General features: G+C 39.7%; 1 protein-coding gene across 1 annotated transcript in view; it reads left to right on the plus strand.

Moving 5' to 3' along the window:
• The window catches only part of LOC122796644 (copine-3-like), a 1,024,312-nt gene that overhangs the window by 415,163 nt on the left and 582,560 nt on the right, over positions 1–26,589 (plus strand). Inside the window, 1 exon segment of the mRNA XM_044065281.1 lies at positions 2,492–2,581. Within this exon segment, the coding sequence (XP_043921216.1) occupies positions 2,492–2,581 (90 nt within the window).

Here is a 26,589-nt window from a genome sequence, read left to right on the forward strand (position 1 = left end):
GTCTTTTTGCTCAAGCCCCCAATCAAAGATCCCCCACCTCAGTGGGACTTGAATTTGGTCCTAGCGTCCTTGATTCTCCCCCCCTTCGAACCTGCGGCTTCATGCCCTCTCAAGTTGCTCTCATGGAAAACACTTTTTCTAGTAGCCATAACATCAGCTAGAAGGGTATCTGAACTTCATGCTCTTTGCAGTCGTCCTCCTTACTTAGTTTTCCATAAAGACAGGGTGTCCCTCCGGACTAATCCGTCCTTCTTGCCTAAGGTTTGCTCTGAGGCAAATCTAAACCAGACTATCGATCTCCCTGTCTTCTTCCCTGATTATTCCAACAGGTCGGAACAAAAGTTACATTTTCTAGATGTTCATCGCCAACTTCGATATTATTTAGACAGGACTAAACAGTTCAGGAAATCTGACCAGCTCTTCCTGTCTTACGCGGAAGGGAAAATGGGCCTTCCAGTTTCTAAAGTGTCCCTTTCAAGATGGCTTACCTCTATAATTACCTTCATCTATGAAATCAGACATCAAAAGCTGCCTTCAAGACCTAGAGCTCATTCAACCAGGGCATTAGCTACATCTGTAGCTTTTCAGGACAGGCTACCAATAGATTCCATTTGTGCAGCAGCCACATGGGCTTCACCTCATACCTTTATCTCGCATTACAAATTGGATATGGCCTCCAGAAACCGTGCCAACTTTGGTTCCACTGTTCTCAAGAGTCTGTTCCAATAAGCCACCCGGGGTAAGGTGCTAGGGACGCGGTCCCATCCAGCAAGAATGAAGGCGAGATTGACAACTTAACATTGAGAAGTTATGTACCTACCATAACGTTCCATGTTAGTTGTCTTCTTCTCGCCTTCTTTCTTGCGTCCCACCCTCCTTCCCCCCAGCCTGGACAGACCGATAGGAATATTTGGGATCTTCCATTGGGGCTTCCTTCCCACATGTTCTACCACCTCTATTCTCCCCTTTCTGTTTGTGGTAGCTTACATACAGGTTTATATAGAGGTTGTTTTTTTTTCTCTCTTCTCCATACTATGGAGACTAGAACTGCTTGGTTTTAGCTATCAAACGAGATCTGAGTAGTTACCACCTAGCATTGTGGGATATAGGGGAGCCTCGAGCCAGTGGAAATAGCTCTTAAGCTTTAGTATTGGCCGAGTCGAAGCCGAGGATCGGCTCCGAACCCATCCAGCAAGAAAGAAGGCGAGAAGAAGACAACTAACATGGAACGTTATGGTAGGTACATAACTTCTCATTATAAATCAGCAAAATTCATGTAAACAGTGTCCTAAAAAATTTTGGAATTCTGTTAATAGTTTACTTCTTTTGAATCACAGACCCCCTGGCCTCTTCCCAGACAACACCTGCACTGACACAGCAGTCAGATTCTGCACCACTTCAAAAGCAAAACCCAAAATTACTGACCACAATCCCAGCATTCACATGCCTACCCATGTAACTTCACTCAATCACCATTTGCTCAACCACAACCTCTTTGACCTTAGAAACAAGACTTGGCACTGTAATCAGCAGATATCTTCAAAAAGTAAAAAATTCTGACAGATTTTCCGGTATTTTTGTGTATTACCATAGGTAGTCTGACTTAGCCAGTGAGTTTGGGTTTTTAGAGTAATTGAATGCATTCATTTTAACTGCATCTTGCAAGGATCTTTAAGAGCAAAAAAGATCAAAATTGTTGCTGCATGTTTTACTGTGTCTTTGAATGGTATATTACATTTAATTTTATTATATTGTCTCGTGGGTGAAAATAAATCAGTATGAACAGTATTTTGTGATATCATTCTGAATGTTGCCAATAGCCTCTGTTCTTACATTGTAATAGCATTAAGTTTGATAAGTTTGCTAAATATTGCTTTTTTGTTATAGAACACTGGGTAATAAATACAAAGTTGATGAGAAAGTGGATTTTCTTACCAACCATTTTAAAATTGTAGAGCATTTTAGTTCAATTTATTTGTTAACTAGGTAAGTGAACTATTTTTTCTGAGACCGTTTTTACACATCAGCTGAGACAGAAGGGCAAGAGCAAATACAATACAAATATGGACAGCTTTAGTATAGCCAAGCGACCAGCATGTTTGGGAAGGTGGAGGGGAACAGGAGCACACAGAGAAAACCTGCAAAGATATGGGGAATCCATGCAAAACTGTACATAGGTAGCCACTGGAGTTCAAGATTGAACACCAGACTATGAAGCTGTGAGGCAGTGGTCTTAGCAGTGAGCCATCATGCTGTGTAATTTGAATATTTGTGCCGTTTTTCTCTGTGTGTTTTTTTTCTTTTAATTAGGAGGCAGTGTTATTAAAAATAAGCCTGAACTAACATGTGAATGCTGTGAATGTCCTCCCTACATTTTCTTTTGAGTAAAGAATAAGCCTTGTTTAAAAATACATTTTAAATGATGTACTACCAGTTGAATGCTATGACTATCCTCTTTGTACTGCTTATTGTTCTTATCTCTTGTTTTTAGGTCATCAAAAACAATCTTAATCCTGTCTGGAGACCCTTTAAAATATCTCTTCAAGCTTTGTGCGGTGGAGATTTATTGAAGCCAGTTAAGGTATTATTTGCACCATTTCATAAAAGTTTGCAGTATAAAGAAGAATATTTTCATATGTTTCAATTATAAAAATATGCACTTTTGAGAGATCTACTTTACTTTAAAAAAATAGTAATAAAATTAAGTTTGTTGACCACATTAACTAATTATTAAGGTTACACAAATGCATTTTATTTATACATTGTATTCAGACTGTCTTCATTGGTCAGAGATACTGGGATATGGTATTCAAATAAGTAGCAGTTGTATTTTACAGGGAGAATATACAAATGTGTTTTTCTCCCTGTTTGTTTTATCATGCATTATCTTTCTTATCCTGCAAAAAGCAGAACAAAAAATGTTTGTTCAATCCCTCAAAGGTCATGTCTGACCAAAATACTAGGATGAGTGAGTGAGTAAAGTATTGAGCATGTTATTTATTGTTTTTAGTTATTTATAAAAGTGTTTGTTACCAGTATGCTGATTGGTTTGCAGTGTGTAACTTTGTGCCTCTCCTGTCACTGTTGACAGCAATTTTTCTGATTCTGTAAACCTCCATTTGCCTGCTGTGTGGCTTTGAGCTTTTTTAAACCAGACAGTGCCCCTGGGTCACCCTAGAAAGGGGGCACTTTTGTCCAGTGTGCTTACCTGGTTAACAAATAAAGCAAAGCCAAATAAAATAATATATAATATTTATTTATTTGCAATTTGATTACCGGGGAAGTCCACTGGGCCGAACTGACCCATTTTCAGTGGAGGACCGGGGAGAAAAGCTCCAAGATGCATTATACAATTTAGATACAAATTAAATTTAATATTAAAGATCTTATGTAGAATAGTTAACTCAAAAATGCATTCAGTATCATGCATCATTAACAAATTCATTACACTTGAAGGTAGGGATCACACAGTTTCATTTGAGGAAAACAGATATGGGTTAGGTGTGGAAACAGTTTACATACAAACCTTTTAAGAAAATGTAAATACGCTTTACATACACACATCAACAGTAGAATGCTATTTACAATATTTACATGGTTGGGCTGTGTGAGGGTAGCTGTAGGAGGTGAGAGTTTAGAGAGAAGCTATAGAAATTGTTGAGAGCTTAGATAGGCTCATAGGAAGATAACTATGAGAGTTGTAGAGCTTGGGAACCAGAGTGAGAACCCCCTTGGATTAGGTTAGGTGAAGGCAGGTAAATTTCCATTTAGTGGACAGGTGTTTGAATAGTTGGGTTTTGAAGTTTTCTGAGTTTGGTATGGTTCTTAGTGTGGAGGGAAGGGAATTCCATTTTTTGCCTAGTGAGAAAGATAGGAGAAGTTGGCCAGCAGGACAGTTAGGTTTATGGATAGTAATTAAGTTCTGATTTTCAGATCTGAGAGCTCTGTTTGGTGTATAAGGGGGAAGGATGTTAGTTAGAGCGGGGCATTTTGTTGGGTGAAATATGAGTCTATTTGCAGTAGTGAGTTGGAGATAGTTTGGGTAGTTTGGGAGTTCAAGCCAATTCAGGGATTGCAGGGTTAGGCAGTGATGGGTGGTATTTTTAGATTTAGAGGCAAATTTAGAGATTTGTTGTAGCAGTTTTCTAGTTTAGAGGTGATAGAGGAGGACAGGTTGGTTAGGAGAGGGGCTCCGTATAATAAGGAAGGAAGAAGATAAGTCGAGGCCAGAGTTTGCCTGGTAGAGTTGGAGAGAAAGTGATTATTCCTATACAGCATACCTAGCTTTTGGTGGGTTTTCGTAATATTTTGTTGAATATGAATATCAAACTTGAGGTGTTCATCTACAGTAATGCCAAGTAGTTTGGCAGAGGGGACTACTTCTATAGGTGAGTTGGTTTGACGATAGACTTTGAAGTTGTTTTTATCGTAGGAGAGCGTCTTTGTGGTAGGGAATAGTAGAATCTTTGATTTATTTGCATTGAGAGAGAGGTGGTTTTGGCGCATCCAGTTTTCAGTTGTTGAGAAGGCAGTTTGGGTTTTAGTCAGCAATTCAGAGAGGTTTGAGGCAGAGCAGACTAAGGCTGAATGGTCTGCGTATTGAATGATTTTAGCATCAGGAATAGCAGTGTGAAAGTTATTGATGAAGATGTTAAAAAGCATTGGCCCAAGGATGGATCCCTGTGGTATGCCATTTGGGGTAGGTAGGAAGGAAGATATGGAGTTCTTCCATTTGACTGCCTGTGATCTGTCTGATAGATAGCTGGAGAACTAGGATAAAGCATTATGTGAGAGATTAAGGTTTGAGAGATGACAGAGAAGGTGCTTGTGGGAAACAGTATCAAAGAGCCAGAGCCAGAGCCATGGCCTCAAGCTAAATGCCAAAAAGTGTATAGTCATCCCCTTTGGCAAAAACAAAGTGCCCACAAATTACCACATAGGTGGTAATCCATTAAGTACAGAAGAAGTAATTAGAGACCTGGGGACCCAAGTTGATAGCAATCTCTCATTTGACAACCACGTGGCCAAAGTGGTTAGAAAAACATTTTATATAGCCCACCTAATCATGAAGGGATTCACATCTAGATCAGGGGAGGTCATCGTGCCTCTTTACTCATCCCTCATCAGGCCCATAATTGAGTACAATGCCCCTTTTGGGATGTACCTTACCAGACACCTGCAGCAACTGGAAAGACCCCAAGTACCTCACCAAGAGGATCAAAGGGCTCAAACAGATGCCATATGCTGCCCGGTTAAAGAAACTCCAGCTCTACTCAGTGGCATACCACCTTTTCAGAGGCGATCTGTGCCTGACATATAAAGCCATGTCCAACCCGGAATTAATGGACATGCTGCACCTCAGAAAATCCAAATCCCATCGAGCTACGCGCTCGAGAGACTTGAACCTCAGCACTGAAATAAATAGGACATGCTGGAGGGACAGATTCATAACCCAGAGGCTCCCTTCACTGTGGAATAAAATCCCAGTCCAGGTTAGGCAGAGTCCCTCATTGACTCTCTTCAAGAGGAATCTTGATGAGTGGATGGGAGATCGTAGGTTTACCCCAGGTATCACTTCTGTGTCACTGTTAGACAGAGGCACAGTATACTAACCTCGAAAAAGGGCATAGCAAAATAAATTTAAAATGGGTGGCGAAAGCCAAACACATTCTGGCTAGGCTTATAAATGCCCTAGGGCAGATAGCCTAGTATGAACCTATGAACCTATAAAGGCTTTAGACAGATCGAGTAAAACAGTAGAAACTAAGTTGCCTGAATCTCGGGCTTGATTGACAGTTTCTAGGAAAGAGAGTAGAGAGGTTATTGTGCTATGGCCTGGACGAAAGCCATGCTGAGTGAGAAGATTGTTTTGGGTCAGGAAAGGCATAAGTTGGAGGTGGATGCATTTTTCTAGGATTTTGGAGATTGGTGAGAGCAAAGCAATGGGGCAAAAGTTTGAGATGCTGGTATTTTTGCTTCCTTTATGAAGAGGAAGAATATAAGTTGAGCGCCAGAGTTTGGGGACGTATGATTCTTTTGTGGATCAGTTGATGATGCTGATTGGGAGTGCAATGCCATCAGCAGCACATTTTAGGAAGGAAGAGGTAATATTGTTGGGAACGTTAGAGCATGGTTTAAGTTTGGACAAAAGTTTTTTTATAAAGTTAGTGGAGATGGGTTTGAGTTCAAACAGATGAGGTGAGTTAGAAGGGGGAGAGTGTAGAGCAGTTGGGTTATTATTGGGAAATGTCTTGGTGAGGGTAGTAATAGTGTCTATGAAAAATGAGTTAAATTCAGAGCCTAGTTCAAGATCAGATTTACTTGAGCCAGGACAGGGATTATTCTTGGAGCCTGAATTGAGGAGTGAGTTTACTGAGTTCCAGAATTTTGGGGGGTTTTTATTGTTATTGGACTGAAGTTTAATATAGTAGGATTTTTTGTCTTTGGTGATTAGTCATTTTGCACAGTTGCGGAGCTGTTTATATTGGAGCAAGGTATTGTCCAATTTATTGTTTTGGTAAAGCTTCCATAGTCTGTCTCTGTGGTGCATAATCTGTTTTGTCTCTTTGGATAGCCAAGGAGCAGTTTTAGTTTTTATCCTTTTGTTTCTTAGTGGCGCTAGTGAGTTTAAAGTATCAAGGAAGACAGAGTTGAAGTAATCTATAGCCTTTTCAAGAGGAAGGATGTTTAGAATTTGCCAGTTCATTTGTTTGAAAGTGTTTGAGAAAGTAGTTGGGTTGAAGCTACTGAGATTATGAGTTTGAATGTACTGATGCTGGTGTGGGGAGGAACTAGTTGAGCGATGCATGAAGGCTGGGAGGTGGTCACTAAAGGTATCAGGAATTGTGCCAGAATCGGTTATTTTATTTGGATCTGAGACTAGGATCCAATCTATAGTGGATCCGGGAGGGTTAATTTTGTTAGGTCGAGTGATGGAGAGGATTATTTGAGTGAAGTTATAGAGGTTAATGGGTAGGGAGGGAGAGGGCAATTGATTTTGTTCCAGTCAATATTCACATCACCAAGGATATAAGTTTCATAGTTAATTTCAGTAGAGGCCCATAGGAGAATATTTTCGATATATAGGGCAATGATGCAGATATTTTTATGTTTATTTAGTTTTAGAATTCCAGCAGTTAGTTCAGTGTTCTGGAATTGAGGAATTAGAATTTGGAGTAGAATTAAGGTAAGAAGGTTGGAGTAGACTAGGGCAATGCTTCCACCTTTTTTATTTAGTCGGTCATTTCTGAGACAATGAAATCCTGGGGGTAGAATCTCAGAGTCGGAAATAAAGGGCTTGAGCCAGGTTTCAGAGATGGCTATGATATCTGGTTGGTTATGGCTTAACCAAGCTTGAAATTGGTGTAGTGTGTTGTTTAGACTTTGTACATTAATTGTAAAAATCTTTAGGGTGTTGAGATAGGAGGAAGAGTGTAAGGGATGAGTGTTGTTAGATGTAGGACCAGGGTTAGGATGGATATCACCAGCCTGGACTAGGTTGCTGAAGGAGATATCCTTTAGCCATATTGGTCTGCCAGGCATGAATTTTGGTAGATTGTAGATTGGAGCAGGTGACAGTATCTTGACTTTAGAGGAGAAGAGTTTAGGGTGGAATAGGTGCAGAGGGTTGGGCTGAATGAGAGAAAATGAGATAGAGTGGAAATGGGAGTAAGAGTGAAGGGGAAGGTGGGTTTGTATGGTAGTTGTCTTTGTAGTTGGTATTGGACAAGCATAGGTGGAATATGAGGTAGCATAGTATAAGGGAAGTAGGAACAGAAAGAGGAGGCTGGGGGACTGGAGGGTGTGATAACTTGAGGAGAGCATGTTGGAGCAAAGAGAGAGTGGTTAGGAAAATAGAGAAGGCTATGAAGATGAAAGGGTTTAAAAAGTGATGGAGGTATTCTAGAGATTTAAGGAAAGAGGAAGGGACTATAATTATTGGGTAGAGTACAGATTACAGAGTTTAAGAAGGATGGCAATAGGTGGGAAGAGTAGTGAGGGGGGAGCTGGTATTGGGTAATTAGGCTGAGAGGTTGGGGTAAGATAGGAATAAAGCTAGGAGTACTGGGGCAGGTGGGAATTGGGGGCATGGTAGGGAAGCGGAGTGAGCCCGTAGGGCGAACGGAGTGGGAAAGAGCACTAGAGGCGAGTATGGCAGAAAAAGTATCAGCAAAGAGCAGCTTAAAGGCTGTAGTTGGAAGGTATGAGCTAAATATTTCCAGCCAGAAAAAGAAGGCTGCCTTTACAGAGGGTGGTTTAGCGGGGGGGAGAAGATATTTACAGTCTAAGGATATTAACTCATAACCAACTGTTTGTGAAAAAATAAAACTTGTTGGGATTATAAAGAATATCTAGGATTTATATTGGTAGATGCTGCCACCTAATGGTAGAAGGAGATAGCAAACAGCAGGGATAGTTGGACCAGTCTTAGGTTTAAATATATTCTAAGGTAGTGATAACAGAAGGGGGAGAGGGCAAACAGTCTGTGGTAGGCTGCTAGAATGCACACACAGGAGGGCAGATTAACTCTATAAATAGTACATCAAGTCTACATTCAAGTAGTGTTAAGCAACATACATTTACACAATCTTCTGGGGGGGGGGGGATTTTTCTAAGTACCAGGCAAGCTGGCCAATTCAGGGTGTCTTCAGGTGATGGCCGGAGGTATTCCTTTTGCATTTAAAGCAGGGAGGGAGCACCCAGGATGGATTAATTTACACAATCTTGTTGGGGGGGGGGATCTTCTCAATAGTATTTTTCTAAGTACCAGGCCAGCTGGCCAATTCAGGGTGTCTTCAGGTGATGGCCGGAGGTATTCCTTTTGTGTTTAAAGCAGGGAGGGAGATCCCGGGATGGTTTACGGGAGGCAAAAACAAGCAGCCTAAACCACAGGACCAGCACAGAGGAGCTGTGGATGCTCAGGACAGGATTTAATAATAACAATTGTTCGAGCCACCAGTGAGCAAACACCCAACAGCAGGGTTGTTCTTTTCAGTACTTGGATACTGCGTTACAAGAGGGAGATCTGGCTACAGACCAAGGATATACTATGTATAATCACTTTTTTAATCATCTATCAGAAACATTATTTATCATAAGCCCAGAACATCAGTACTGTCATAATTAATGTCTACAGTGTAGATCTGTATACATCATGCAGAGTAAAATACTTCTCTAAAAAAAATCTCTGTTTATGACTGGAGGGACAACAGGTGGAAATGAAGTGCATATTTCTTAAGTCTGTAGGTGGTAACACAGACTGAAGTTTACAGTTCTTTTTTTATTTTAAATGGGAGGATGGAATGGCAACATAAAATTTGAGTTGAGAATAAAAAGTTTTAGTTATAATGTTGCTACAGATATGTAACATCTGATAGCAATTTTGTTGAGGTGACATTCATGTGTAGCTCATAAGCCTTTTGCTAATGAGGAGCTGAAGTTCGTAAAGCATATCTGACAGGTTGACGTACATCTTTCATGGTGCTGCTACAACATAATTTCTGCTGTTATTGCATCTTTTTACTCCATTTGTATGGAAACCACATTCTTGGCATTGCATATTAAATCACAGTTTATTGGGATAAAAGTTGGCATTACACACGCATCACTTTATTCTGCTTGTATCCTTTATTGGCCTCCTCCAAAAATATGTCTGTTGATGCGTCCGACATTTCCTAATCTAAGGAGAACCACTAGGTACCAAGTGCAGAAACCTAACCAGCAGGATTATTTCTCACTACTATTGCGTGTTGGATTTGCTAGGAAGAAACATCATCTATATATTCAGGATTTAGACAGAACCTAAAACCAGAACTTTAGATACTTCTCGTCTTTAGAGGAAAATTAAAAATGACCTTGCAGTTGTTCTCCAGCAGTTTTTTTTATTAAGACCTTCAGAAAGGTATTTAAGTTATTACATCATGTGTGTAGTATTCCTTGTTCTGACATGATTTTGTACAATTTATCTGGTATCCAGCCATCAGCTGTAGTGTGCATAATTTACTGTCTTGCACTACTGCCTTCTGGATTTGATCTACATATGTCTATTGTTTTATTTCTTGATTCTGCTCCCAGAATTTATGATCCTTTTTATTGTTGTATGTTGTATATTCTTTGTCACTGCACAAAGTTTTGAGCATCCATGTTTATGGCAATATAAAGTTAGTAGTACATTATTCACAGTTAAGTTTAATTTCCATGGTAAATTTGATGATAAATGCTTCCTTGATGAAATGGATATTTTTGTAGAAAAATGTAGAGTAGTGACATAAAAAGAAAAAAATGAGATGTAGAAGACAGAGTAGTGATATGAACGTGAGATAGATGTTTAAAAAGAGAGGAGGCAGAAGGCAAAATTTCAGAATAGCTGGGGAAACAGAAGATGTAATTTGCAGATGGTGAAAATGTTCAGGAGACAGGTAGGAATTTAAAGAAATTTAGAATGCATGAAGGAAAAAAGAAAAACCTAGACAAGGTGAGATAGTGAAATTTAGATTTCTTTTAGAAGATGGCACAAAGTACATGCTAAATGAAAAATGAAGTGTATAAAGTAGGGAGTGAACTGCTATATAACAGTAAGAGCTGCATTAAAAAAACAAGACTTTATTGCGTGTGGGAGTGCTCGGTGTGTTAATGCATTGTGGCAAAACCTGTAAAAATTACATTACAGGGCTAGGAACTGTAGTTGAAAATATGATAGTGTACAGACTGTATAGAAAAGTCATGCACTGAATAGGACAATGTAATGACAAATCTGTGTTTTTGGAGAGATGCAGATAAGCATTGTATAATAAGAAATGGGATACACAGTGATTTATGAATGATATTCAGAATAATTTAAATGCATAGGCTGTGTTTTGGTTAAGTGGAAGATAGTTTTTTGTTATTTAAATATATTACTTTATTAGCTCACTATATTTATTCTGTAAAAAATTATTTTTTTTTCCTTTGTGGATATAATTTGGATATTGTATATATATTAATATTATAAAGTTTGTTTAATAAATCTCTTTCTGTTTTTGGTAAGTGGCACAAGATTATTAGTTATTTGACCACAAACTAGGTTATCTTCTCCCTCATACTGTACTACCCCATCAACAAATGAGACATGTTTACTGACGTCTCCATGGCAGACATGCTTTAGCTTATAGAAAGTATATGCACAATTCTCAAGCATCCCTTGCAAATAGACCCAACTGAGAGGGCTCCTGCATTCACTGTTGTCTTGTACCAGCACCTAAATGACAATATAGAGACGTCAGTACCCATCTGCCCTAAATCTAATTGCAAATTCAGAAATAAACCTCTCTGGTGGAATTGTCATATAAATAAATTGTATAACAAAAGAAGGAAAATAATGAAAAGTTGCAAGAAATCCCAATCCTCCTACCTCAAGATCAAACTGAAACTTGCCAGCAAGGAATGCAAGAGCACTATTAAAAAATGTAAAACAGAATAATAACATAAGGTTGCTACAGATACTAAATCAAATTGCAAAACTTTCTTTAACTGTGTCAGAAAATTAAGGAATGGGGGCTTGACCAAAATGCCAGTCTGACAGCAGCAGAAATCCATAGCTCTGCTTAGATTGTAATATCCTGATAGGAAATATACTTTAATTTTTAGAAAAATCTAACTAAAAGTATACTAAAAGTTAGATTAACATAGACTCTTTATTAGTTTATAAAAATGAATACATAGTCAAGAGAATGTTTCAATTATTCCTGTCAAGAAGTTTTCTACTGGAGATCTCAAGATGAGCAACACGAAGAACCCACACCAGGAGAGTGCAGTGAAGAAAGAACTACATCTTATAATAACAAACATCCAAGAACTGTCACTAAAAATGGACAAATTCAAAAACAAAATGGGTATTATCAAACAAGAATGCAGCAAACAACTGGAACTTCTAAATGGAATAGTAAAACAACAATCTGAACAGATTCTTACCTTAGAGGAAACAGTAGCTGACCTAGATACTAGAGTAACAAGAAATGAATATCACAATGAATTTCTTCTGAAACAAAACACCAGGCTGATTGAGGAAATTGGAAGACCTTGAAAGTAGATCAAGGAGGAAAACATAAGAATATATGGAATTCCTGAGAAAGAAGAGGGTGCTTACATGATTCAATTCCTCAATAAGTGGTTTTCATCAGCACTAAACATGCCTGAATCCCTCTCTTTTGGAATTGAGAAGGCTCAACGGTCCCTGGCAAATCCAGCTTCATCTCTTGAGTTCATCTAACCCCAGGTCTATAATAGTTAGATTTTTTCTTCGCAAGACAAGGACTTAGTGCTGAAATCAGCTCGGACTAATTCCCCTATCAAGATGGGTGAAAAGGTTATTTGTTTTGACAATGACTACACCTCTACAGTCATATCCAGAAGAAAGGAGTGTGTTCCTCTAATTAAGTCCTTGAAAAAAGCCAATGTTAAAGCTCAATTTTTTTCCTGCAAGAATAAAAATCACCTTGCCAGAAGGAGTGAAGATCTTTGATTCCCTACAAGAAGCAGCAAAATTTATTCAAAAGAAGAAAATACTGTCAGACATAGAAGAAATGGAATGGTCATCCCAGAGTTTGAAGAGACTGGTAACAAAAAATGGATGGTCTGTGAAGGAAGGAGCAAACAAAACCAAGAAACTAAAGGACAAATGAATAAATACCTTCTAATTTTAAATGTTTTGTTTTATGAATCATAATATATTTGATTCTGGAAAGTCTCTATGCTGTACGGTAATGTGAATCATTTTTATTATTAACTTTCTATTTTTCTTTCTATATCTACTTCTTCTAATTACATATAGTACTAAGTGTTTAAATAACATTCTCTCTCTCTCTCTTCTTTCTTCCTATTCTTTTTTCTTACCAATGTTCCTTTTCTCTCCTTTCTCCATTATAAGTATTTTACATACTTTTCCCTTTTAAATAACTACAAATGATGTATGCTTTCTAATTCTTCAGTAATAGTATAATTTGACAATACCAGTGTATTTTTTCTAGTGGGTCAGTGGTGGGGTAACAAGGTGTTTCTGATTAGTGTTTCTAACTAGATGTTTTAGACTCTTTGTTTAGATACATTTAAACATTAGTACAGTACATTAATGGTGTTTTATAGGTAGCTAAATATGTTTTATATATATACATATATATATATATATATATATATATATATATATATATATATATATATATATGGTTTACCTTTATTTTGTTGAAAGCCGTTTGTGCAACATGCACAACGTCGATAGTACGGCTGTACAAAACCACAATGCCGATTCACCATGTGTTTGAATGGCAAATAAGCAAATGCTTTTTTCCCCATTCAAACACATGGATCAAATGTCAGAAATGGTTTTCCAGCAAACCATTTTTCGACATTTGATCCTTTCATGTTGTCCATATTTCGGCATTACGGTTCACAGAAATGGCCATTCACATAAATGCAATTCAATCATTCAAAGGTAAACCATATATATATATATATATATATATATGTGTGTGTGTGTGTGTGTGTGTGTGTGTGTGTGTGTGTATATATATATATATATATATATATATATTAGGTTCCTTTTTTTTTCCTCTCTCTCTGGCCTGGTTAACTGGTAGGTAAATGATTGAAATGTTATAATATGATTTCTGATTTGAGGCAGCTGTTATTACTTCTAAATAGCTGTTTTTATATGAAAGGGTTAACTTTTTCATGCTATTGATGTTTTGTGAGGAAACTGGTGGTCTGTGTGACTGTTCTCATTGTGGAGATTCATGGCATGCACTGACAAGGCAGCTTGAGTGTTTTTATTTTTTTGCTTTCTGTAAACTCTTAAAAGCTTCAAGATCTGAATTTCCCACCAAAAATGTTTTTTTTTTTTCTTCATTAGAGACAACTTCTGTTGTGCATGAGCCTATTTAGATACTTTTTAACAAGTTTATGAAGCTCCAGCTTGAGCTTGAACAACATTGGTGACATCATTTGACCTTTTGAACTTGTTAGTGGTTTACTTAGAATTCTTTTCTCTTGAAATGCTGTTATTCTTCACTAGATACTTTAAATGGTAAATAAGTCTGATAAAAGTGTTTAACTCCTTTGAAAATGCCTATGTTCTCTTATATAATGCATACATTCTACAATGACACTATTAATAACTAAATGACATCAAGTGAACTAGGAGCTGCATTAGAAAACTCAGTGTGCATATTAACATCAGACTTATGTTATATAACTGGGTCTATATCAGTTCACCGAAATGGCTGAAGTTCGAACACCATATGTCGAACTTCTAACCACGAAGTACAAAAACATCGAATTCTTAGAACAGCAATTTTTTTTCCCAGGGAAAAAAATCGCTGTTCCAAGAAACACACACACAACACAAGCACACCAAAAAACAGCAATCCACACGCAAACACTTAAAATCCTACATCTAACCCTACACTAAACTGTACATACACTACTATCTATCCACTTACCTTAACCCAAACCCTAAGGTCTGTCACTATCGCACACTCACCTGACCCGCACCCTAACCCTAACTCACCTATCCCGCCCTAACCCTGAAGTCTGTCACTATCGCACACCCACCTTACCCATGCCCTAAGCCTAACTCACCTAACCTGCACCCTAACCCTAACGTCCACACAATCGCATACTTACCTGAACCTGACCCGTAACTTCCCACCACAGTCCTGATAATCACGAAGCCACAGAAACGGCCCACCAAATTCTTTCCCTGGGAAAGAATTTGGTGTTCCGCGGCTTTGCGATAATCAGTGTTGGAACTTCACAGTTCGAACATCTGGTGTTCGATCGTCAGCCATTTCGACGGACTGATATAGACCCATATAACTAAACCTTTAGTAACTAAACCGAGGGTTGTGAGCCCCCTTTTTTCTCTCTCTTTCCCCCCTTCCTGATGAAAGATGTCAACATAGATATTGTTAATACATATGAGTAATATGTGTATAATTGCAAAATATAATAGTTATATTGTAATAAGTGTTATATATATATTTTTTTCCAACAGATCCTTATATGAAAAATTTTAGATAGATGACTGACAAAATGGTTAAATTATCTGATGTTTCTTGAAATGTCTTGGAAATAATGACAATCTTCTTAACCTTCAGCTTCTAATGTTTATATGTACACTTTGATATGATGTGTATTTCTGGCACATCTACGTATTAGAGGTGCTATTATCATATGTCCTAAGAGGGTGCTAGTTTATTGAATGTCTGACCTCTACTCACAACCTTTTTTGAATTTCTATGTAGATTTTCAGAATTCTTCTCTTGCTTCCTCTAAACTTTGAAAAGCATTTTAATGGTTTTCTTAAAATTAGACCTCCTTATAAAAATCCCATACCACCATGGGATATATAGACCTCCTTATAAGATCTTATACCACCATTGGATATACAGTTGGTGTGGCAAACTTTGACACAGTCTTCATTTCAAACTACAGCCAAATGTAATCTAAAATTCTTTTTCTGGAACTCTGTCCTTTTAGTTGGATTTATTTCCATTGGATAGTGTCAGAACTTCATGCATTGTATTATCTTGTTTTGCCACATGGATAGGGACACTTCACATACTGATGTTTCCTCTCTACTGAGGGCAGTGTCAGAATCCAGCATTAACCTGCCATAATTTTTTCCCAGACTTTCCAAATAAACGAGAGTATATGCTGTGCTTACTAGATGTTTATAGATAATGGTGTTTCTACCTGCACGGAACTAACAACTTAGGAAGACAGATCAATTCTTGGCTTCCTTGACACATCACAAAATTGGCAAATCGGTTACAAATGTAACTATAACCAAACAGGTGACAGATTATATTTTGTTTGCCTGCACTAAATTGAATCTCCTCCTAGCTAACCAATACAGAGTCATTCAACTACACTTATGATTTCTTCCACTGTATTCCAGTCTAGACAACACATGGAGTCTAGTTATGGGACAACTACTTGGTCAAATCCTAATGCCTTTATCATTCATTACAAATTGAAGCCAGTCTTGAGAGAAAGAGAGACCTTTGCCTCAACCATACCCAGGAATATCCTTCATTAAAGTCTGACCAGGAATTTAGATAGCTGGGGACTCTGACACATACATTGAGGAAGAATGAAAATTAACAACATCAGATAAAGAAGTTATGTACTAACGTTCCATCTGTGTTGTCCATTTTCATTCTTCCTCAACTCCCCACCATCCATCCCCCTCCATTTATCACAAATGAATTCTGGAGGAATGAAATTTTTGGGTGTTGAACTCTAATTGTGACACTTCTTTATGGTCTTCATGTCAAGCTGCAAACAAGATCTGAGGGATGTTAGAGATGGTGCATTATTGGTAGGAAAGGAGCTCAAGAGTTTATTGGTGGGCATGAGTTAGAATAGCAACCAAGTCGGACTTGAGTATTGCATCCGAACCCATACATTGAGGGAGAATGAAAATGGATAACACAGATGGAACATTATGGTAAGTATATAACTTCTTTTTTTTGGTATATTGGAAGGCTAGAAGGGCATTATTGCCCTTGCCTTAAATATTTGTATGTATATATGTAACAAATGCTATACAGTTCAAAACCATTGACCCATACCCTCAGCAATGTAAAAGACACAGGGACAGATACAAAACAGGGACATTTAATTGGGTTCCCTGTGAGGGGAAAACCTTTAAAGCATGTAGTAATTAGGTGAACTTGAATAAGTGGCCAAACTTGCACTTTTGGTTCAATGGTCAGTGATATTAGAGAAGCATGTGGTAGGAGAAAGAGTTTATTACAAGAGAGTTTGTCAATTATTTTGAGGTGGAAGTTAAGTTGTTTAATGGTGGTGTGACAGTTGTAAATAAGGAAAGTTAAGAGACTAGAATAGAGGGTAGAAGGATGGAGAGAAAATGGGATGGATATACAGTTAAGATGTGACTGATGTTTGTGTGAGGGTGGAAGTGAGTTAGAAGAGCAGAGTAAGGAATGTAATGAAGAGAAACCTATATATGAGTGTAAGAACATGTGTTTGTGTGCGTGTCTGTATGTATGTATGTATGTGTATGCATATATATATATATGTATATATATATATATATATATATATATATATATATATATATATGCACTTTCATGTATATTTGCTTGAATGTATATATGGAAACTTAAACATTTATATACTCTTATTCAATTGTGAAATATCTTGCAATGCTCTACCAGGTTCTAATCTACTCTGACTGTATATTTTGTACATTTGTATTTTCAACCAAAAGGGGTAATATCCTCTTATTGTATACTAACTGCTGTAAAATCTACAGTCCGTATGCTACTACACTGTAATGCATCTTTTTAAATTTTTTTTTCTCTCTGTAAACTTATGGAGTTTTTCTCCCCAGGACTGCACTGAAAACAGACACTTGTCCAGTCAAACTATCCTGGCAAACCAATGTTAAATGAATAAATAAATAAATATGTACTGGAGAGAGAGGCAGAGAGAAAGTACAGGGATAGGGGCAAATGTGACTGAGTGAGGAAGGTGCAAGGATACGGGATAATACTGTGAAAGATATGTCACTGGATGGGTCTACTTGATATGTTCGAAATTTCAAAATGCCGACATTCTGATGGACATTTTGAAACATCGAACATATATAGCAGAGATCCCTGTACAGAGCGGAACCGGGAGATTTCCCTTTTCTGCACTGAAGTGCAAACTCGGAGTAGGAATATTTAAATAGCAGGGGGTGTGGGAGGTGTGGGGGGCTTGCCCCCCTGCTATATGCAGTTAGTGAAGTGTTTTTGTGTGTTTTATGTTATGTAGGAGATGTTCGACATTTCAAAATGTCGATCATGTGGTCTCGGCCATATGAAAGTTGACGTTTTGGAATGTTGAACATCTGAAGTACATCCCACTGGATATGTATGGAGTACGTTTGGGGCATTAATGGAGGGAGAAGGAACTTATTTATGTTATATAGGTAATGTAAATGAGCAAAGTCAGGATTCTAATTGAATTAGGGAGCATTTGTATGATATTAAAGCCAAGGATACTAATAGTGCCTTGTTTAAGCACATTTTAACATGTAGCTCCTTTAAAAAGTTTTATTTTTCACTTTTGGAACATTTGCCTTTAGATTACAGAGAAGGGTGTTTTAAAAAGCATTGATTACAGAAAGGAACTTTGTGGCAATTGAGGATGCAGTTTGACAAGTTTTCTGGCTTCAATGGCAGTATTTGTATTAAATGTTTTTTATAATGGTCTTTGTGACACTTGCACTTTAATTTTGATTGAATTTAATTTTACCAGTAGTGATGTAACAGTGATGTAACTGATTGGTTTGTGTTTTATATAATGGTCATTCTGTTATTAAGGTTTTATTCTGATGTAGTCCTGCAACAGATGAAAGTGCTAAGTAAAACCATTGATTGTCACTGTCTCCTTATTCGCCTTGCCAGTGGATGATTTAGTGTTTTTTGTTTTTACTTTATTCATCTTGTGTGGGGGTTTTTTTAGTGGAGATAAGCTGTGAGTTATTGAAGTTGCTTGGAGAGAACCATCCATTTTATTTGTTGTGGGCTCTACAGCGCTGAGACATATAAGGGAGATTTGCAGCAAATTGCTGTCCTGTAGCATTGTTCTAGATTTCCTTTTAGGGTCACTGGTTTGTCAGTATGGGAGAGGCATATAATAGAGTAGTTTTAGCAAGTATTTCCCTAGTTTTGTCTGTGAAGAAAAGTTTGATTCAATAAAATAGTCTAAACATTTCGTGTGAACTTTCTTTTTAATGTGGCTGATTTCAACATGAATATCAAGTTTCATATTTTCTTCTTTGAGGACATCTTAAGAGTTTGTGGTACCAGCTCTATCTTTGTTTTGTTAGCAGAGGTTATATTAATGTCAGTTTGGTTTGAGACAGGGACTTGAGAGTCAGTAAGTAATCATTTATTTTTTTTAGGATTTAATAAGAGATCTAATGCAGTCATTTCCATCTGCCTCAACCTGTGGGTTATTAGATCTGACTGGATCCGAGGCTGACACTTCAGATTCTTGGCTCTGAATCTCCATCTCACCTCCCTTAAGGCTATGTATTCGTAAGCCTCCTCAAATATTGTTTGCCACTGTTCAGTGTACAGTGTGGTTTCTGGAGCTCCATAGTAACTAAGTGGTATTTTTCAAATTTTCTGCTTTTCCTGTGTATATAATTTATATATTGTTGGGATTAGGATATTTCTCCTCTCCCTGTAATGTGTGATAATTTTGTGTGTGTGTTTGTACCTTTTCCTGTCGTAGTAGAAGCTTTTCCTCTTAGGCACTTGGTATGCTTTGCTGTTTTCTTGCCTAAAGGTCTTCCATCTTTTGGGTTTTTCCCCGGCTGTACTGGGTTTATGTGCACTTTTTCCCTTATTTATTGTTAACAGTAGTATAGCAGGTTAATAACTTGTAATGTGCAGTATTATTTGTTGTTAGTTCCTTGGTTAGTGATGGTGTTTGTTTGATCCCAGTAGTGGGCTGAGTTCTTACTCATTTTCTGAACTTTAGATGTAATGGGATCCTATCTCGCCTAAATTCACAACAGATGGGTTCGGAGCCGATCCATCGGCTCCGACTCGGCAACTAATACACTAGCACGAAGTCTCTCATTGGCTGGGCTACTCCCTATCCCAGGATGCACTACACCTGCTTTCCCAGATCTCGTTTGCCGCTTAACAAGCTGGACGTGGTCTCGACTTGGCTGGAGCTAAGTGGTTCTTTTTACCTTATTGGTCCTTGACCTAGGGAATTTTTGTCTATATTATCCAAACAGCTGTTTTAACAGCTATTTCTTACTAGTTCTTATTGTTTTTTTGTGAGTGCTTGTTTCCAAAAAAATTTAATTTGTTCAGTCGGGTAAGGCCCGTTTAAGTTAGAGGGCCTTTGCCCTACCTTTGAGTGCTTTTAGTTTTTATTAACTTTTGGTTAGTTGTTTTTTGGGCAAAGCCCGTTTAAATTAGAGGGCTTTGGGCCGTTTAACTTGTTTCAAATTGTTGTGAGGTAAACTTTCACCAGTACTCGCGCCAGTGTGTCTCGCGCTTTTCAGTTGGCGCAATTTGTGTATAGTGCTATACTTGTTGTGGTAGAGTAGGATTTCCTTAGAGTTTGTACTTGTTGTGGCCTGTACCATGTCTAAGGAACAAAAGTCAGGTTTTAAAAAATGCACTCGGTGCAAATATAAAATGTCCATTACAGACAGTCATTCAGTATGTGTTTATTGTTTGGGGCCGAAACATCTGCAAGAGACTTGTAGCGTCTGTCATGCGTTCTCATCTAGAGTTCTTCAAGAACGCAAGAACAAATTAATATTGAAAGGGCTTATCAAGCCTTCTTTTGAGGAAGCCTTAGATCTACCTGTTGCTTCCAAAAAGAAAAGATCGTCGACTCCGACAAGTCCGTCGGAGCCGACTTCTAAAAAGACAGAATTGACCTCTTCTTCCTCGGCTCCACTGACTTCGGGGCCGAGGGTGAGGTCTGCCTCGATACCTCCTACCTCGGCTCCATTGCCTTGGAGCCGCAAGTTGGAGTATCGAGAGGTGAATCACCTCCATCGGTTCCAATGGCTTCGAGCCGGTGGAAGTGTGCAGCTCAGACTCTTCCCCTCGGCTCAAGAAGGCTCCTTCGGTGCCGATGGTGGTCCATGCTGTGGTGGAGTCGGCGCCGATAGCATTGGAGCCGTTTCGGAGCCGGTCCCCTTCTCTCTCGGAGCCGAGAGGAAAATCTTCTCGATTGTCTACCTCCTCTAAATCATCGAGACTTTCAGATTCGGACCTGGATAGGGTTTTACAGAGGCTATTCCAATCTCCAGTGTTTACTAAATTGGTCTCGGCTCCAGCACAGTTAGCTTCGGAGCCGATCCCCCCTCCAACACATTTGATTCCTCCTCCAACCTTCTCGGAGCCGTTGGAGTCGGTGGTGGTGGAGCAAAGCGGAGCCATACGGTCGGAGCAGAGACCCCTTCGAGGTCTCTCGGTTCCGACTGTGCTTCCTACCCTGTCCTCCGGTTCAGGGTTTGGTACTGCGACCTCTTCAGCCGGGCCCGAGGGGAACTCTTTGGGATTGGGTGCTTCGGTGCCTAGTCTTCCTCTCGGAGCATCGGCTGCTGGAATTCCCAGTGCCATCGTGGCCTCTAGACCAGTGACCTCCTTGGATTCTGGAGGTCCGGCCTTTGAGGCCATGAGGAGCACGCTGGCCATGCCTTTGCCGGTTCAGCAAGATTCTACCTCACCGTCCCTAGATTTGGAGACTGGTGCCTCTGTTGTGTTGCAGCCCCGGCAGCGGGCCCCAGGGCCTGAGGATACCCCCATCGGGGTTCCCTTCTTCGGGTGGTCCGTCCGAAACTGCTTCGGACGAACCCCACGGAAGAAATTGTGTAAGAGGAAGCACGTAGACTCCCAAGATGAGTCTGTTACATCGGATACTGACCTCGATGACGCAGAAGGGTCCCCCAAATCATCTTCGGATGATATCTCCTTCTCAGATATCTTGGAGATTCTGAGACAGAGAGGTGACTGGCAAGCCAAAACCCCTTCAGCTGAGGAGTCAGTCTTCCTCAAGGCCTTTGGGGCCCAGCCCTCCGCCTCCTGGGTGTCTCCGCCCTTGATGAACTCCTTGATTTGGTTTCTCGAAGGCGTGGGAACACCCTGATTCTGTGGAACCGGTGCCTCGAGGCCCAATAAATCTTTGTCAGCCCCCAGAAGGAGTTTCTCACAAAGGGTGTGCCTGTAGATGCTTTGGTGGTGGCTTCTGCCACACAGCAGGACGTGGCAGAGGCTTCGACGTCTGTTCGTCCTCCTAATAAGGATTCTAGGAGAATGGATAGGTGGAAGCGTGCCCTGTCTTCAGCGGCCTTTGCCTTACGGTCGCTGAACTACTTATGTCATTTTACGAGGCTCCAAAGGGATCTTCTCAAAGAGCTAAATGACTCTCTTGTTGGTAACCTACCTGAGGCGCTGGCCCCGACTGTTGGCGCACAGATGACTACCCTTTTTTCTATTGTTAACTCGTCCATGAGGCTCATTTCATATGCGGCCGAAGGGGCGAGTAGAGCAGCGGGAACAGGCGTTGCCCTCAGGAGACAAGCCTGGTTACGCTTGTGTTCGTTCGCGGAGGCCTTCAAGTCTTCCTTCGCCGACGCCCCCTTTGATGGGTCATCTTTGTTTGGACCCAAGGTGAAGGACACACTAACTCGGTGCTAGCAGGAGGGCAAGACAGATGGGCAAACTATTTGTGAAAGGACTCCTTCCAGCTTCTTTCTCACAAGCCCTTCTTCTATTGGTACTTTTTGTTTCGTGAAGAAACTGCAGGAAAAAAGGGAAGAGAAATAAGGGCAGAGAAAAAGACAGGTATCAAAAAGAGAAAGAGAGTGAGAGAAAATGATGAGGACAGAAAATGTTCTGGTGAATTCCCAGCCTCTGTTAAGCTAGACCAGAAGAGCCCAAGGCCCTCTAGTTCCTCGATGCTTTCTGTGGATCTGGCTTTGGCACCTCCTCAGTACCGATCCCTGGTCCTCTTGACAACCATATTTGAACCTTTCCAGTCCCAGAGATACTGAGCTCTGTCCTGGCTGTGGTGCCAAATTCCCATTGGTCCTTACCTCTGTTTGCTTTTATGACTCTGGATCTGGAGTTCTTAACAGATCCTTCACCCCTGAAGGTCCAGTCTTCCCCTTTCAAGGTCCAGGATTTGGACAAGCCTCTACACCGGCCTGCTAAGTCTCCCTTGACAACTTCATGTTGGTCTGCTAGGTTTACATAATGTCTAAGGGAAATCAAGTTGAACAAGATGATACAGAAATTGTTGAAAGCCCAAATTGACCTGGGGATCATTCCTTTCTCCCTCCCCCTCCATTCCAAGGGTGGTGAAAGCAGTCCCTTCTGCCCTGTCCCTTGTTTGTCTTTCTCCTTCCCTGCTCCACTCTTCAGAATTTGTAGGGTTGGATCCATCTCTTGTGGTTCTTCTGTTGGCATCAAAGTCTGCCTTGATGTGCTTGACTGTGGCTTTGTTGGAGCCATCTGCATCTCGGAGCTGAGGAGTCAGGGCTAGGGACCTGGGGTTGGGATCTCTGAACCACCCTTTCCTGTAAGCACTTCAGCCTTGGACAGCTCAGCTCTGATCTTATCTACAGATCCAACCGGGTCAGAGCTTGAGTGGGTACTTCTCCCAGATCTGCGCATAGGGGAGGATGCTTTCCAGTTGTCCAGTCCTCATTCTCAGTAGTTGGGTAAAGGATTTTGTCCCACTCAGGAATTAGTCTCCAGCTGTGTGAGATCCATTTTTATCTTCTCGTCTCCCTGTGACTTCAGTCTTGCATCACCTTGTTCAGGGACATCATTTAATAACATGATGAGCATGGCAAGTATTGTTATGTTGGTATGTATTTTTTGAAAAAGACTTTCTATAAGTTCTGGTAGAGAAGGAACTACCAGTAGCTTGACAATGTTAAGGTCCAAAAAAATCAGTGTAAAAAAGTTCTGTTGTCGTACTAAACATAATACAAAACTTATTAGTATTCAAATATTTCTTACAGTGACATAATGAAGTCTTGCCCCCCATCCTTATCATCCAACAATCATCTAGGCATCTTATTCAGATGTTCATTGATTGTATAAAAGAGTTGCATGTAGGTCCAGTAGCCTGCGGGGAGACCCAGACAGATATCATACCTGAAGCTGGGACTGGTGTGGTGGTTGTTTCAGAGAAGGCGCTATCCTGTAGCAGTAAGTCTGAAAGTGAACCACAGCTGCTGGTAGGTACTGATGTTCCCTTGGACACAGTGACTGTAAGGACAGAGGTGAGTGATAGTACCCACATTGAAAGTGAGGCAGAGCTGTCATTAGTTACTAGGCTTCCTGTGGAGGGAGCTGGAGAGTGTCACAAAGTTAGATTTGAGACAGGCTCAACTTACGGACCCTACATTACAAAGCTTGAGGGAAGTGGCTAAAGAGGCACCCGAGGCTCAAGAAAGATGATAGCTTGTATGCTGGAGCAAAAGTTTGTTGTGTAGAGAGTGGACTCCAGAGTGAGTGCTAGAAGGTGAGGTAGTATGGCAGTTGGTAGTGCCTAGAGCCAATTGTCTGCCGCTTCTAACTGTAGTCCCTAATATTCCTTTTGCAGGAGATATTGAGGCAGAGAAGGAAGGTTTGCTGTATAGAAAGTGAACTCCTAAGAGAGGGCTGGAAGATGAAGTAGTATGGCAGTTGGTAGTGCCTAGAGCCTACCATCTGCCACTTCTAGTTATAGTCCTTAATGTTCCTTTTGCAGGTGATACTGATGTAGAGAAGGTGACAAATGTTTTGCGTCTAAATTTTCAGCAGGATAGGTTTTCCAAGGGAGATACTGACTGACTAAGGTGCCAGCTTCATGTCAGACCTGCTGACTTATTTGTGGAAGCATTGTGGGTTGAAACATCTAAAGACAACCCTCTATCATCCCCAGACTAATGGTCTTGTGGAGAGGTTAAACTCTACATTAAAGACTATGCTACAGGCATTTGTAGATCAGTTTAAAATGCAAGGTTAACCATTAAACCCAGTAAGTGTCAGGTGAGTATGGCAGAGGTCACTTACTTAGGACATGAAATGGGGAGTGGCAAGATTAGGCCAGAACCTGTCAAAGTGGAAGCTATTCAAGTGTGACCAGTTCCTGTTAATAAAAGCAAGTGAGAGCATTTCTAAGGACAGCAGGGTACTATAGAAAATTTGTGCCCAATTATAGTACAATAGCTGCACCCCTTATTGACCTAACTAGGAAAAATAAACCCGATAAGGTAGTGTGGACCACAGATTTTGAGCAGACATTCCAAAAACTTAGAGATTTTGGGAGGACCCTCTGTGTTAGCAAGTCCAGATTGTAGCAAAGAATTCATTGTGCAAGTAGAAGCTTCAAATTATGGGGCGGGGGCTCTACTTAGCCAAGTTTCCTCAGAAGGAGAAGAGCACCCAGTGGTATATCTTAGCTGTAGACTTCAACCTAGGGAAGAATGTTATGCAGCCGTGGAGAAAGAATATCTAGCCATATGTGCGCATTGCAGAAGCTACAGCCTTATCTTTATGGACAAAAATTCAATGTACTCACATGTCATAACCCTTTAACATGGCTAAATAGTCAGCAAGCAAAATGCCAAGTTACTGAGGTAGAGTTTAGGGTTGCAAGCATATGACATTACAGTACAACACCACAGCAGATGGATTGCCCAGGAGAGGAGTAGATAGATATATTCCCAGACAGACCCATTTTTCTCAAGTGTTATTTTTCAGGGGTCACTTGAAAATCATGCTTTAGTTTTGGGGGAGAAAAGAAATGTGAAGAAATTAGACACTGTCATCTGTGCTAGCGTGTTTGGCTGAAGTTTTGTACATAATTTCAGATTAACATGTGTAATGTATGCCAGCATGACTAGCTTTGATATTGTAAATAAATTCTTACATGTTGATTAGTACTTTATACAGAATGTTTAAAATAAGTTGAACAGTGTTCTTTTACATTTTTAGCTGCACGTGTTTGTGAAGGAGATTCTAAATGCAAGCTGTCTCAGAGTTAGTTGATCTACAGATGATGTCATCTGAATGTTTCCAGTTGCTCTATGTTTACTTTCAGAGACTGGAAGACTGGAAGGAAATTTAATAAACAGCTGTCTCTTGATTTCCAAACAGTGAAATGAAAATAAGAACTAGAACAGCTGAGACAGTTAACCTAGTCTATAAAAGAGCCTGCTGAAGATAGATAACGTTAGTTACAGTTGTTGTTCAGTTCAGTTCAGAACAGTTGAGTTGTGTTCACAGTTGTACTGAGCAGTGGATACCCAGAGAACTCATCAAGAACTGTAAACCTACCTTTGCTCTGTTGTAATATTTAGTTTAGATTAGGGACAGTGTTCTTCAGTTGGATAGGAAATTGTAGCTAATCAGTCAGAGTTTTTCTAAATGTCGGATTTCTATCCTTCAGTATGAATTTCATTTTCCTGGTGATTGAATTTTGTTTGATTATTGAAATTACTGTTTTACTCTTTTAATCATGTTGCTCATTATTAAATATTGTTATTATCTTACATTGTGGCTGATCAATTACTGTATTCTTTGGTGATTTGAGAGTGCTTATACCTGCTTTGATAATTCCCAGGCCACTCCAAAAGCCTGGCTGCTTCAGGTCATAAGCTACCATTTGTTTTGATATCTAATTTTAATAATTGGACACCCCTTTGAAAGGGCATGTAGACGCTGTGATTGGTGGCAGTGTTTTACTGCATTATCTTGGGGAACGGACACAGCTGGAAGTCTGTGTCAGGCTTTCCCAGAAGTGTTTGGATGTATGAGATTTAATTTATTTAAGTGTGAATGTATCAGAGGTCTTAAACTGGGACACAGTTCTCTAGAGTGTATAATAAGGAGTTATATTTGGGGTGGACAGAAGCATACAGTCCAGTCCCAGGTTATAGAGCATGTTCCTGTTGTACTCTTAGGGGAAATTGTGAAATTTTACTCCTGTTTAAGTGACAGTCTCACGTTGGAGTCAGTAGTGAAGATTGAAGCTCCTCAGTTACTGACCCAGGATAGTAGGGGA

Source organism: Protopterus annectens, chromosome 3.part0, assembly GCF_019279795.1.
Source record: "Protopterus annectens isolate FY-2018-M chromosome 3.part0, PAN1.0, whole genome shotgun sequence".
Taxonomy (NCBI): domain Eukaryota; kingdom Metazoa; phylum Chordata; order Ceratodontiformes; family Protopteridae; genus Protopterus; species Protopterus annectens.